Below are 15,700 nucleotides of genomic sequence, written 5' to 3' on the forward strand. Positions count from 1 at the left end.
AGCAAATCCTAGTCAATGGTAATCCCATTGTCTACGATGGGAAAGAAGTATAAATGAGAAATCTACTATGTGTAGAAGGAATCAAGGATTCTGTTTGGTTGTGCTAGGTTTGAGATACCTTTAAGGGATCCAAGTGGACATTTCAAGTAGATGACTGATTACGTGACTCTGAAGAAATCAGAGAAGAGGTTGGGGCTGAAGATATAAATTTAATAGTCATTAGCATATAGATGCCATTTAAATCCATTATATTTGGATACAATTACCTAGGCAAACAAAAAGAGAGAGGAAATGTTGAGCCAGTACAGCATTTACTGACTAGTAAGAATCCATCAAATAATCAAAGGAGGTACCTGAGACAGAAGGAAACCCAGGAGAATATGAGCATCTCTGAAATAAAATGTTTACAGAATAAAAGGAAGGATTGATGATTTTAAATGCTTCAGAGAGGTTTAGTTCCATTCAGACTATAGTCTGATCATTGGATTACCTTTGTCTTTTTCCAGTTAGATAGCCTAGCATAGTGCCTGGCTCATCATAAGCATACAATGAATATTTGTTCAATAATTTCTATGATGATTGCCTTGATTTATAAATTCATTCCAGCAAGTAAAAACAATTAATGATATTCTAGATGGGCATTTTAAGAAGAGAAAAAAGAATTATAAAGCTAAAGAGAAGAGGCACATGTAAGAAAGAAAGACTCATTCAGTTTTGTGGAAAGGGGGTACTTACTTGAAATTAAATCTAGAACAATGTTTTCGAGTCCTTTTGTAAAGAGCCTTGAATATCTTAGAATGTTGATCATCCCAAAGAGACTTAATCAGAAAATTAAATGCCCGGGGTACTATACAAAACTAAGTAACAAGGAGAGTTACACAAAATGTATGTTGTTTCTTTCTACCTTGATAACATGATTGCAGATCCTATAGTCTCAAGGTACAGGTAGTTGCCCAATTTGAATGTTCTGGAGAATGAGCAGGGTGGCTCAGCCATAGTCCTGTGCCTTTCCCTTCTGGGGACTAATTCTAGGTTCCCATGGACAAGAAATATATTAATAGCTGAAGGCTGTATCATAACAGATCTCAGGAAAAGAGGTAAAAAACTATAATAAAATATTTGGCCAATATATCAGTAAAAATCAGCCCATAGGTGTTTTACAGATTTGAAGGATGTGAAATGGCCAATCTACAGTCCCTAAGTCATGTTGTAAAACTTTGTTTACACTAGCCTTTCTTCAAAAGGCAAACTATGGGCAAAAGTATGTTTCTGCTTGGTAGCTGGCAGGCCTTCTTTTATTTCTTAATATGTGTTTAGTAACTTGTCGTGTCTCTCTGTTGCCTTGACTGTCCAGCAGTACCTCCCAGCTCTAAACCCAGCTCACAATATAATTGCAGAATAACTGAATGAGTCTAAAAAGGGTCAATAAGATTTTAAAATAGATATTATGCAAAAAGGAAGCTAGACTTAGCCTAATTATTGCCTCTCAAATTAGGCCAAAGGATTTGATCATTTCTGTTATGACTATATTCAGTGTCTATAGGACTTTCAGTATCTATAGGCATTAAACATAAAATAGACTAAATTTTCTGTAGGCAACAGACAGTGTCTTTGAACTTAAATAACAGGTCCACTGATGATTTTTCAAAACATTAAAATACATATTACATAAAAGTTTACTTCACAATTTTAATTTTTCTTCGATTTTTCAGAATAATGGTGTAGATTCTGCAGTAATACACCAAGCTACAAGAGCAGAGTTGATTTGCATTAAATCAACTGGCCAATTCTCATTTTGCATCTATGTATTTACTGAGCACCCATTATGCATAAGGTGTGGCAAAGGCTGAAATATAAACAGCTAAGTTTAGCAAGACATTAATACATTGAATACTACAAGCAAAACTGAGAGAACAATTTATTCTGACTCAGTAGATCAAGGAAAAATGGGATTTGAGCTGGACTGTGAGGGATGAATAGGATTTCAATTGGAAGAAGAGAGGATAGAATAATGCACTCCAGTATAATAAATGATCCCAAGGAGAAGGAAAAGGGCCATGAAATCATCCATCTGGCCTGGTCTGTTGGGAAAATGATCAGTTAACTCTCAGGTGTGACTGGCAAGGTAATGAGGAAAGATGATATCACAAGAGATGAGGTTCAAACTATCCATATGGGACCACATGTCACAGGGCCTTGAGTGCTTTGCTAATAAGTTTAGACTTCATTCAAAAGAAAATACATTAAGAGAAAAAAATGTATGTTTTTTTCATCATTCTGTAGCCCACTCCTTCAGTCTATACCCATTTAAGCAGGACATTAAGGTTCTGCATACTCCTGACAAACTAATTCTTACCACTGTATGTTAAAAATTCGTATCCCTGTGTTAAGAGCACTTTGTGATAACTGATTAAACTTAACTAAAAGGGATTTTTGTCATCCACGTTCACATCAATCTTGTCTTTATGCTTATGATTTATGGTCAAATCATCCAATAGCTCTAAAGAAATCTGAAAGTCAAATTTCTTATAGTAACATCACCTGGTCCAATTATTTCAATATGACACTTAAGAGAAGCTTAAACACTACCAAAGGTATACCTCCCCGCTCCATCAGCCTTTGTAGGTGGGAAATTTTAACTGGCTCTAATTACAATGAGCACTTGCTGCAAAGATTCTTCTGACTGATTGAGTCTGACCTTAAGCCACCTCTCATCTATCTACTTTCTGACTTTATACATCAATCCTATGTGGGGTACAGTCTCAAATCCTTTCTTAAACTGTTATGAAATTGCTCTATAACCAGAAGAGCACTCTTAGAAATATGCTCAAAATCCTCCCCTGATTTTCAATATGAATGTGTTTTTACAAATGGACCTGACCCTAATCGAGCCAAACCATCCCCTGATATCAGACAGTCTTGGCCCTCAACATTCTTTCCAATATTTGGTCTAAATAAAGGCACCTAAGGGCAGAATTTTAGACTGGCACCTTCCCGAATTCTTCCTCATTACATTAACCACGTTTCAAAACTATGTCTAGAGTGTTGTAAGTACTTTTGCCAAAGGCTTCCTATTCCTCTTGCTTTCTTCAAACTCCGCAAATTTCATCTTCTCTGATTCACAATCCAGTAGTTTATATAGTTTATTATCCTTGGTGATACCTTAGTATAACAACTTACCTTTCTATTCTCCCTCTCCCTCTCCCTTTCTCTCATATTGCCTGTGAGCCTCTGAAAATCATCTTTGTACATGTGAGATGTCTGTTTGACTTATTTAATTCAGGACTGTGTTTACATCTTTAGCATGATCTGTCACATTAATCTTTCTGTCTATATCAAACCTCTGGCCTTCTGTTTCTGCCTTTCTGTGTTTTCCTTGTACACGGTTTATCCAGCAACTCATCAAACAGAAATTTCCAGGAAGCAGCTTGTCTGCACATGCACTCAATGCAAACATACTCATAATGAATGGTTTCAGAGAACTACAGGAATCTGAAGAGCCTTAGAATAAAGATTTCCCCTATGTTCCTGGAGTTTCTACAGTGACCTGAATTTTATTGTAGTGATTGTATTTGAAAGGTAGTCAATATTAAAGTTGGTTTGAAGATTTCTTGAGAGAAGGGGAGGTACTTGACTCAATTTCCCTGTCCTAGGCCCAATCATAGTACACTGGTCAGGGAGTGAGAAACCCCAAAGTTGGTGGGCTACATGAATGTACCAAGTGGCGAGATGGGACTGAAGCTCCTATAGGGTTAACATTCATCCCCAAAATATCCCCACGCCTAAGGGAGCAATATTCAATAGCAAATACAAAACTCTATGACAGGAGAAGAGAAAGATCATGGGAAAAAATTTAAAGCTTTGTATTTCAATATCTTTAATTAGCAAGTTTTTCCTGCTTTTCAAACAAGGAGCCCATGCTTGCATTTTTCTCTGGGTTCTGCAAATTACAGAGCCAGTTTGCCAGTGGATTTCTATTACTTGCAACCAAAGGAATCCTAACTAATGCATATGCTTTTCGCATAGCTCTGTATTTTGAGTAATTCTTTACAATCCCCTTTCACACAAGATAATACCATTTTGTAAATGTTCTGTTGGGTTGGAAGAATTTGTTCAAATCTTTCTCCAACACTAAATGGTGAAATCCCCAGGGCCTTGTCTTACTTGATTTTGCTCTTTTGGTACCCAGACACAGAATTCACACTCACTGAATGTTTTATAAATAAATGTCAATATTATCAGCCATTAAGACAAGAATGCTTTCAAAGATCCCCACATTCTATCCAGAACTAATGACAGGTAAGAGAGAAGACTTAGTCTATCAGCTGCATATTGACAACTGCCTCGTTAAAGCTCACTTTCTGTGTTGGCATTAATGCAGGACTGGGAAAGCAGATAAACGCTCTGCAGCTGATAAGACTAACCTTCATGTCAGGTAATGCAAATCTGACTTGAAACTGTTTGCAAGCGTTTTGTCCATTTAAACTCAAATGCCAAAATATTGAGCAAAACATATTGCATAGTTTCAGAATGACTTTAGTCTATTTATTAAGTATGTGAGCAATTTTTAAAAAAATTCTAGATTGTCATTGTACACTGTCTTCCCTTTCTATTTTCTCTATAGTTTCTAGTTAGAATACAATGTGTGTGAGAGAGAGTTAAATGATAAACAGCCAAGGGAGGAAGAGGAAAGAAAAAGAGAAGGAAAAGGGGGAGGAAAAAGGAAAGGGAGGGAAAAAAACTAAAAGCAGTTCTACTAGTTGAGTTAAATCAGATTCAACTATGTCTTACTTAAAATTTACTTGTGAAATAGAATAACGGCATCAACTTCTCAAGATGATGGTGGGAACTAAATGAGATAACATATATGAATACATACATCAAGGTGTCTTCACATACTTAGTGAGAGTTTTTGTAGCTGAACAAGTATTTTCCATCCAAAAGAAGAAAAGACGCCTTACATGGGCATCAACCACCACAGAAGCCCATCTGAGAGAATTCACACCAATTAGTATTGTTCTAGAAACTGCTGTCTTATGTAATGCTTATTAAAAGGCACGTTAACTGTTTACCTCTAACCAGATTTAGTCAAGTCTATGAACAATATCATGTCTATCTAGAAAAGCTTTTCTATATTTAACACTTAAAAAGACTTAGTTGGCCGGGCACTGTGGTTCACGCCTGTAATCCCAGCACTTTGGGAGGCCGAGGTGGGTGGATCACGACGTCAGGAGATTGAGACCATCCTCAGGAACACGGTGAAACCCTGTCTCTACTAAAAATACAGAAAAAAATTAGCCGGGCGTGGTGGCAGGTGCCTGTAGTCCCAGCTACTCCGGAGGCTGAGGCAGGAGAATGACGTGATTTAGTTCCGCTGAGAGCAGTGCCTCATGCCTGTAATCCCAGTCCTGTGGGAAGCTGAGGCACGCAAATCACTTGAGGTCAGGAGTCGGAAACCAGTCTGGCCAATGTGGTAAAACCCCATCTCTACTAAAAATACAAAAATTAGCTGGGTGTGGTGGGGGCACATCTGCAATCCCAGCTACTCAGTAGCTGAGGCAAGATAATCAATTGAAGCCAGGAGTGGAGGTTAGAGCGAGCTGAGATCAAGCCACTGCACTCCAGTCTGGGTGACAGAGCAAGACTCTGTCTCAAACAAACAAAACGTAAACATGAAAAAGACTTAGTTCAAGTTGTCTGGTTATTCTTGTCCAACTCCCACTGTAAATGTTTCAGTTACAGGTGGCAAAGTTAACTATAAAATGTATGCCCTGAAATGGAGACCCAAATTTGGTTATCTCAGGCAGAAGGCCATAAACTGACATCCTCCTCCTCCTCTTCCTTCTTCTTTATTATAAGACTAATACTAGTCTTTAGTTTGTTTAGCATTTTATAGTTTAAAACACCAAATATATACTCCCTTAGTGATTCTATGCAATAATACTGCGTCCAGAATTGGTGGGTTCTTGGTCTCACTGACTTCAAGAAGGAAGCTGCACACCCTTGCAGTGAGTGTTACAGTTCTTAAAGATGGTGTGTCCGGAGTTTGTTCCTTCAGACGTTCAGATGTGTCTGGAGCTACTTTCTTCTGGTGGGTTCGTGGTCTCGCTGTCAGGAGTGAAGCTGCAGACCTTGGCGGTGAGTGGTACAGCTCATAAAGGCAGTGCGTCTGGAGTTGTTCATTCTTCCCGGTGTGTTCGTGGTCTCGCTGGCTGCAGGAGTAAAACTGCAGACCTTCACGGTGTTACAGCTCATAAAGTCAGCGTGGACCCAAAGAGTGAGCAGCAGCAAGATTTGTTGCAAAAGAGTGAAAGAACAAAGCTTCCACAGAGTGGAAGGAGACCTGCCTGCGTTGCCACCGCTGGCTCAGGCAGCCTGCTTTTTTTCCCTTATCTGGCCCCACCCACATCCTGCTGATTGGTCCATTTTACAGAGAGCTGATTGGTCCGTTTTGACAGAGGGCTCATTGGTGCGTTTATAATCCTTGAGCTAGACACAGAGTGCTAGACAGAAAAGTTCTCGTAAGTCACCGCTAGGTTAGCTAGACACAGAGTTAGCTAGATACAGAGTACCGATTGGTGTATTTACAAACCTTGAGCTAGACACAGAGTGCTGCTTGGTGCATTTACAATCCTTGAGCTAGACACAGTTCTAGACAGGTAAGTTCTCCAAGTCCCACTAGGTTAGCTAGATAAAGAGTGCTGATTGATACACACACAATCCTCTGGCTAGATATAAAAGTTCTCCAAGTCCCCATCGGCTCAGGAGCCCAGCTGGCTTCACCCAGTGCATCCTGCAGTGGGGCTGCAGAGGATCTGCCCACCATTCCGGAGCCGCGCCTGCACTACTCAGCCCTTGGGGGGTCGATGGGACCAGGTGCCACAGAGCAGGGGGTGGCGCCCATAGGAGAGGCTCAGGCCGTGCAGGAGCCCACCACGGGGTGGGGAGTTCAGACATGGCAGGCTGCAGGTCCTGAGCCCTGCCCCATGGCGAGGCAGCTAAGGCCTGGCGAGAATTTGAGTGCAGTGCCGGCAGGCCGGCACTGCTGGGGGACCCGGGTCAACCTCCACAGCTGCTGGCATGGGTGCTAAGCCCCTCACTGCCCTGGACCTGCAGCGCCAGCAGGCCACTCCGTGTGCGGGACCTGCCTGGCCCTCCCCGGGGCCTACCTACCTGAACTCACACTGGCCTGCCAGCGCAGCCAGCGCAGCCCTAGTTCCCGCCCGTGCCTCTTCTTCCACACCTCCCTGCAAGCAGAGGGAGGAGGCTCCGGCCTCAGCCAGCCCAGAGAGGGGCTCCCACAGTGCCGTGGCAGGCTGAAGGGCTCCTCAAGTGCAGCCAGAGTGGACGCCCAGGCCGAGGAGGCGCTGAGAGTGAAGGTTGCTAGCACATTGTCACCTCTCAATACTGTTAGATAAATAGGGAAAGTAATACTAATCTATCTATCTATCTATCTAATTAGCTAGCTAGCTAGCTACATTTTATATATATATATATATATATATATATATATATTTTTTTTTTTTTTTTTTTTTTTTTTTGAGATGGAGTCTTGCTCTGTCCCCAGGCTGGAGTGCAGTGGCATGATCTCGGCTCACTGCAACCTCTGCCTCCCAGGTTCGAGAGATTCTCATGCCTCAGCCTCCCCAGTAGCTGGGATTACAGGTGCACACAATACCCAGCTAATTTTTGTTTTTATTTTGTTTTTTGTTTTTTAGTAGAGGTAGGGTTTCGTTGTGTTGGCCAGACTAGTCTGGAACTCCTGACCTCAGGTGATCCACCCACCTTGGCCTCCCAAAGCGCTGGGATTACAGGCGTGAGCCACCACACCCAGCCCTAACCAAATTTTAATATGTAATATGTAAAAACATAAAAGTTACAATTCCCCAATAATGAAAGCAGGTGCAAAGTACCAGTAGTGAAAGCAGGTATAGAGTACAAGCTCTTTATCCAATTGTTCAACTACACCACATTGCTTTCCCATGTAGCATTTATAAAACACAAGACTTTTCCTTACTGAGGTCGACACAATTGATTAAGAGAATGTCTTTAAGAAAATTATTTTCCCTAATTCATAACTTTCAAGGGAAGATATGTTTCCCCTCACAGTCTGCGGACACCAGGAACATTATTTGCACTCATATTTTTTCACAGCTGGACTTAGAAAATTCTACAAAGGTGAAACCACCACTTATCACAATGGCAAGAGAGGACTTGGCAAATACAAACTCATAGGACAAGGGCAATTAATATTATTTTATGAGGTAACATAATTCTGAAAAAAGTGCATTAAAATCCCTATGTTGCTCCTCAGATTTATAGCACTAGCATGCAGTTACCAGCAGTGGGCTTGATAATCCATGGAATTACATTAACGTTTTTGTTTTCTTGTTTTGCTTTGGAAATTTCCTTAGCCTTTTAAAAAGGCTGAGCACTAGTTTATTTGCTTCAGGGTACTTTAGAAAAAATACACATGATTATTCACGTATAAAAGACCATAGGAAGAAATGCAAATAATATAGAATTCATAGCAATAAGTGAATTTTCTTTTTTCACACACCCCTGGGTAATAAGGTGACTAGTTTGCATGTTTCCAGTCTTTATTTATTTACATAAATATGTATATAGATATTTATAAATATTAACTTAGATATTTGATGACACTATATTGCTCTGAACTTGATTTTATTTTTTTTCTCAAAAATATGTAGGGTATCTTTCAATGTGACATGTATGTGTATGTGTTTGTGTGTGTGCATGTGTGTACATACAAATGTTTAGAGTTTTAAACTACAGCATTCTACTCTATAAAATGAATATGCCAAAATAAATGTAATCATTCCAAGACTGATGGATATTTTGGTTGTTTCCAGTTTTCAGTGAATATAAACAGTGCTGAAAAGAAAAAAAAAAAAAAACACTCTACATACATTTCCCCCCCTTCATGAACCTGTGCTTTTTTAGAATGAATTTCAAGAGGTAAAATTGATGGAATCAATAGAATACATACTTTGAATGTTGATAAATTTTGTCAAATTGCTGTTTAAAAAAAAAGAGTTTTACCAATTTACACTGATAGTCATGTATTAGGCTTTCTGCTTACCTCACCTTAACCAACACAGAATAAAATCAATCTTTTAAAATTCCTCCCCAATCCAATCCATAAATATAGTGACTTAGTCACTGTAAATTATTTTTCACTCATTACCAGCATTTCATCCCTGCAGAGGAATACTGACAATGTGTTTACTATGTATCTTTGGGCAAGTTACTTAACCTCTCTGTGTCTCAATTTTATCACTTCTAAAATGAGGATAATAATACCTACCTCATAGGATGTCTTTTGTTTTCTTGTTAATGTTGCCTATTTTTTCATTATGATTGTGCCTTTCCTCTTTGGTGATTTGGTGAGTTAACACATAGTAAACAAGCACCTACTGTGTGCAAGGCACCACTCTAAATGCCAGAGACAATGGGGGGACAATATCAAGTATTCACTGTCATGGAGCTTACATCCTAGTGGGGAGGCAGATAACACAGAGACAAGCAAACACATAAACATGTAATGTTCTGTCAGGTTGTGTTTGTGAAGAAAAAAATCAAGCATGGTGTGGGCTAAGAAGTACTAAGGTGCTATTTTAGATAGGGTGATCAAAGAACATTTCTGTGATGCGGGGACATTTGAGTAGAGACATGAAAGAAATGAGCATTGAGGCTGAGGCAACAGCAATGCTGAAGGAATAACAGGGACCCAGTAGGCTGAGGCAAAGGGATTGAGGGTGAGAGGAAAGGGAGGTGTCAGCTGTGAGGAGCCAGGGACCAGATGCTGAATGCCCTCATAAGCCAGAAGGAGGAATTTTAATTTTATTCTAAATGCTAAGGGAAGCCAGAGCACTGGCCTCTGAATTGATAAACTGCTGCAAGACACTGAGCAAGGCTAAAACTGTAAGTTTCCTACCCAAGCAGGTACCTCAAGTGTGGAGAGAAACAGTGTCCACTTGCTCTTCGGGGAAAGCTCACAGGAAAGAAAAGCCCACATCCACAATCGAAGCTTCCCTCACAAACCCATGCCAAGAGGCAAAGCTGAACAGAGCCATCAAGTTATGTAACTGTGCCCCTGACCCACACCTATACCTTTTTCTTTCAACTCAAAAGCTAAATCTAAAGCCTTTTTCTTTTTCCCTGATGCATAGTACCGTTGCCAGTTGATAAACCAGGAGCAGGACCCCTGGCTGTGTTCCACCAAGAGTTACCAAGAAGGTCCGACACACGAGTGCCAAGAGCCCAGGCAGAATGGCTGCTCACAACTCACCCCTAAGGCGGTAAGCCTACCTCTGCAGATGGTCCCATTCCCCACGTAGCCCGGTTTGCAGGTGCAGCTGTGTCCCTGGACAGTGTTGGTGCAGATGGCATTCTTGTCACAGTTGTGCTGGCCGCTGCCACATTCATCGTGTTCTGTTTCCAGGGTGAGAGAGAAAGAGAAACACCTTTTCTTAAGTTGGAATTACTGGTATTGGGAAATGTAGCTGGAATTCACCAAATAAGAATGACAGTGACTACCACATGTCACTACCTTACTATGTGCCTAAAAGTTCCTGTTGAAATCTAAACTCTGAAAGAAAGATGCTATTATCCCTACTTTGCAGGTAAAGAAACAGTGTCAGAGAAGTCACACAATTGGTAAGTGCTGCGCTAAGGCCGTTGTTTCTTTTACCTTCTGAAAAGGTTTTCAGAGATTCCAAGGTAATGGCTCTCAATAGGGGGAATTTTGCACTGCCTCACCCTACAAACATTTGATATGTCAGGGGGTATTTTTGGTTGCCATTATTGGGAACAGGAGGTGATACTGAAATCTAGGGAATAAAGGCCAGGAATGCTGCTAAGCATTGTACGATGTGCAGGACTGCTCAAAACAATGAACTAGCTGGCCTAGAACGTCCACAATACTGAAAAATGTCCACAATTGGAAACCTTCTCCTCAGGTTACAAAAAAGAGAAGGGAAGGGAAGGGAAGGGAAGGGGAGGGGAGGGGAGGGGAGGGGCGGGGCGGGGCAAACCTATATTAGAGATTCCATGGCTTATTTAGAACAAAGAGGATAAAACTGAAGAGGAAGGCTGGTGAATATAGCCTAGCAAAGGAGAATTTCCCAACAAAATTTTCAAAGGAGTACCACTGGTCACAGGGAAGGCTGGCAAGCACAGGATTGTGCTGAGAGTAGGAAAAGGATTTACTCTGAGGCCTCTGTTTAAGGGCCTTCAGCAGTTTAGCTCTAATTTTCCATATAGCCCACGTTCATAGGGTTCAGATCTAACCTCTGCATAGCTGCCTGCCGTGTAGTGATATGGGTTATATATGTTCAGATAGCTGTGGCATCCTTGATCCACAAGACATGGAGAGAAACTGATCTAACTCTACAAAACAGATGAAAAGATTCCAAGTTAGAAACTAAGGTTTCATAGATAACTATAATTTCCTCTCACACTCAGCAAGTTTATGGAGTTACCCAAATGACTCCTCTATAAATAAACAATATGGCAAAGTTTACATCCTTTATTCCTTTTTAACATCTGCTAGTATAATTTCTCACAAAATTTAAGAAGAAAAATCCAGTAGGGCCATTCGAATCACAAATAGTTATAAAACAAGAATAGAAATTCCAGCTAGACACCTCAAGGAAATAACACTAATTGGAGCAAAACAAAAAATTCAATATAGTTTGTTAAGTGAATTGTACAACCAATGTACCAATCATTTGAAATATCATCAATCTTCATTTATTTTTATTTTAAATTTCCTAACAGGGGTCCAGTAATGAGAAAAGTTAAATCCTGCAAAATAGGACTGTTTTTCATCACACACACACAACAGAGGTAGGGCACACACCTGCATCTGATTATTGATTTAATACTTGGGATTTTCTAAAAAAAAAATTTTATTTAGGCCTTAAGACCAACCCAACTGTCAGCAAGAAATGTGCACAGGTTAGCAAACAGTGAGAAAAGAAGATAAGATTCCTGAGGGCACACCTCAAGTCTGTGCTCAAGTCATCTCCAGCACACTGCAGAAATAGTATACCCCTGTGCATGTCCACTCGAATTTACAAACCTATCAAGTACCTAGTATGTGCAGGTGCACTACCAGACAATGTTAGAAACATTAAAAAGTCTAAGAATTCAGACTTATACTCCAAGAGTTTTCAGTCTCCTTCTTTAATTTCATTTAATAAATAGTGATTATGGTCTGTACTGGGAATACAGTGATGAGTAGATATGGTCTCTGCTAGCCTGAACATTTTAATAGGGGTAACTAACTAGAACACAGAAGAGAAGTGATAACAGTTATAAGTAGTTGACCTTATATTTTATCATACAAATGGAACATATTTTAGAATGAAAGGGTGCTCCACTTATAATTACACTGGGATAACAAGCGTAACTCAGAATGACCCAGGCAAACTAGCATGTGTGGTCATGCTAGATAAGAGGAATAAAGATAAGCTAGATCGAGAGTTCATTGGAGGGAAGAAATTCCTTCTAACGGAAGGAAGAGAAAAGCCCTCTCACAAAAGGTAGTATTTGAAATAATCTTTCACGAATGGTCAAGGTTTCTCAATTAGAGCTGCTCATATTAATACCTTACATAATGTTATTGAATCTAGAGAATGCCAAGCACTGAAGTCAATATTTTACACATATTATACCATTTAATTCTCCCAACAATTAAATGAAGTAAGTCTGCTGATTTTACAATGAAGAAACTTAGACAAAAGTACTTTATAGAATAACTTTCCCAAGATCATAGAACTGGTAAGTAGAAAAACTCAGATTGTGAATGTAGATACTAATGAACAAACATGTCACTGAGCAGTTGGAAATTAATTTGGATGTGGCTGAAACTAAACCATGACATGTGGAAATGATATCATAATGCAAACAATGAACTGTCTTCCTGTATTCTAGCCCTCAATTCCTACTGAGATCTCCTACATACTTACTGAGAACAGATGACCTATTCCCAAAGAACAAAGGCTATAGAACTTCCACATTTCATTTTCTTTAGTCATGCCCAAGTTTTCAAAATTACCAGCATCTTCAACACTGTGTTTAATAGAGACAGCCAAAGAAAATATAGTTTTCTTCTATAAATATCACATTCCTTTCAGGATACTAAGGATGCTGCAAAAGATAGGACAAGTGCTTGTGAAAGATGGACTGGCATTTAGGTTAAGAGTATGAACTCCAAAGCCACCGGCCTAGATTAGAAGATCCTGGTTTGCCAATTACAAGCTAAGTGTACTCAAGTAAGTTACCCAACCTCTCTGTCTTAGATTCCTCATGGTAAAATGTGGAAAATGATAGAACCTATCACTTGGGATTGTTTTGAGAACTAAATTAATTAATATAGGTAGAAAACTTACTACAGTATATTACAGCCGGTAAGTGCTCCATAAGTGTTAGGTATTTGATGGTCGCTGCTGCTGCTGCTGCCGCTGCTGCTGCTACTACTACTACTGCTAATTCTACTAATATTGCTGCTACAATTACTTGCAGGTAGACTTAATCATAGGATGGTGGTTACAGTTGAATTAAGACAGATGTTATCAAGATGATTAATTAGAGGTGTCCAGCACTCACCTCCCCAACAAAGGACCACAACAACCAGTAGATAACCACAAATCAAACAGAGCATATTTAAGGAAAAATGCTGGGATTCAGTGGAAAAGTTATGAAGACCTTCTAAGGTTCAGAAACTTAAAAAGGCATTATAGAAAGGAACGCAAAGCACCTGGTATCAATTAGTTTCAAGTCAAGAGGGACTCCTATTGTGGGAAAAAAGAAAGTGGGAGATTGCCAGCAGCCATATTCCCACCATGGACACCAGCAATTCTAGCTACAGAAGAGCTTCATAGCCCTTAAAGGCCCTGATCCCAGCATAGGGAGCATTTGGAATCCAAACAACTTCATACTTCCAGAGAGGGAAAACATGCTGAGTCCTTTCTACTCCCCTGGATCCAGGATGCTGAAGCACAATACCATTTGAAGAGCAGAGTTGCCACCAGAATGTATCCATTCCTAGGATCCAATAGTCACTGTATGTCCATATTCCTGGGGTCTTGCTGCCATCCCATCACATATACCCAGAAGGCTGCAGCATCATCACATGAGACGGACATAGAAACATTACCCCAGGACGGAGGGAGCCAACACACAAAAGCAAATGAAGTCTAAGAAATGACTGAAAATGAATTCAAAATGATGATCTTAAGGAAATTCATTAAGATATAAGAGAACACAGACATTTCAACAAAATCAGAAAGACTGCATGATTTGAATGAGATATTCAACAAAGAGATAGATATCACAAAACAAAATCAGAGAAATCTTGAAACAGAACAATTCAATGAATGAAATAAAACTTTAATTGAGAACTTCAATAACAGGCTAGTTTCAAGCAGAATAATTTTTAAACTTGAAGACAGCTCTTTTGAAGAAACTCAGACAAAAATAAGAAGACATTTTAAAATAATAAATTAAGCCTAAAAGGACATATGGGCCACCATTAAGTAAATAAATATGTGAAGTTTGGAAGTTATAAGAAGAAAAGATGGGAAATGGCATAGAAAACCTACTTTAAAAAAAATAATAGTCATAGGCTGGGCATCGTGGCACATACCTATAATCCCAACACTTTGGGAGGCTGAGACAGAAGAATCACTTGGAGTTTGAGACCAGAGTAGGGAAGATGGTGATGTGCCATATCTACCAAAAAAGAAAAATCTGGGTTATGGTGGCACACACCTGTGGTCATAACTTTGCAGGAGGATCACTTGAGCCCAGGAAGTCGAGGTTGCAGTGAACCATGTTCATGCCACTGCATTCCAGCTTGGGTGATAGAGAGAGACCTTGTCTCAAAAAGTAATAATAATAAAATAATAATATTAGTTAAAAACTTCCCAATACTTGGGAGAGATATGGCCATCCAGATTTAGAAAGCCCCCAAATAAATTCAACCCAAAAAGGTCCTTGCCAAGGCACATTATAGTCAAACTTTCAAAAGGCAAAGATAAAGACGGAATGCTAAAAACTGAGAGAAAAACATCAAATCACATATAAGGATATCCCATCAGACTAACAGCAGATTTTCCAGCAGGCCAGAAAAGAATGGGATGATATATTCAAAGTTCTAAAAGAAAAAACAACTGCCACCAAGGAACCCTATACACAGGAAAACTAACCATCAGAAATGATGGAGAAACAATCTTTCTCAGACAGGCAAAAACTGAGGAAATTCATTACCAGTAGACCTGACCTACAAGAAAAGCTTAACAAAGTCCTACATCAGGAAGTGAAGGGCAATATATACTCTTTTTTTTTGAGTCATATACTTTCATGAAAGTCATACTCATATATAACTCACCAGTAGAGCAGATAAACAAATACAAAGGGAATGGGATAACACATTACTATTACAGAAAACCACCAAACCACAAAAATAAACAGTAAGAGAAGAAGAAAGGAACAAAGGGTATAAAAAACAACCAGAAAACGATTAACAAAACAACAGAAGTACTCATCTATCAATATAAACCTCAAATGTAAATGGTTTTGATTTCCCAATTCAAATTAAAATATGTGGACTGGTTGAATGGATTTTTGGTAAGACCCAACTATAGAAAGCTCATAAGAAACTAATATCACC

At 39.5% G+C, this 15,700-nt stretch overlaps 1 protein-coding gene across 3 annotated transcripts in view; it reads right to left on the bottom strand.

Moving 5' to 3' along the window:
* LOC105487015 (neural EGFL like 1) overlaps positions 1-15,700 on the bottom strand; it is a 934,667-nt gene that overhangs the window by 344,198 nt on the left and 574,769 nt on the right. For 2 of the 3 annotated variants that reach the window (XM_011750278.3, XM_011750280.3), the window contains exon 14: positions 10,333-10,455. The exons of the other annotated variant lie outside the window; for it this stretch is intronic. In XM_011750278.3, coding sequence (XP_011748580.2) covers positions 10,333-10,455 — 123 coding nt within the window. The remainder of the gene's footprint in view (positions 1-10,332; positions 10,456-15,700) is intronic. 3 annotated transcript variants of the gene reach the window in all.

Source organism: Macaca nemestrina, chromosome 12 (assembly GCF_043159975.1).
Source record: "Macaca nemestrina isolate mMacNem1 chromosome 12, mMacNem.hap1, whole genome shotgun sequence".
Classification (NCBI taxonomy): Eukaryota; Metazoa; Chordata; class Mammalia; order Primates; family Cercopithecidae; genus Macaca; species Macaca nemestrina.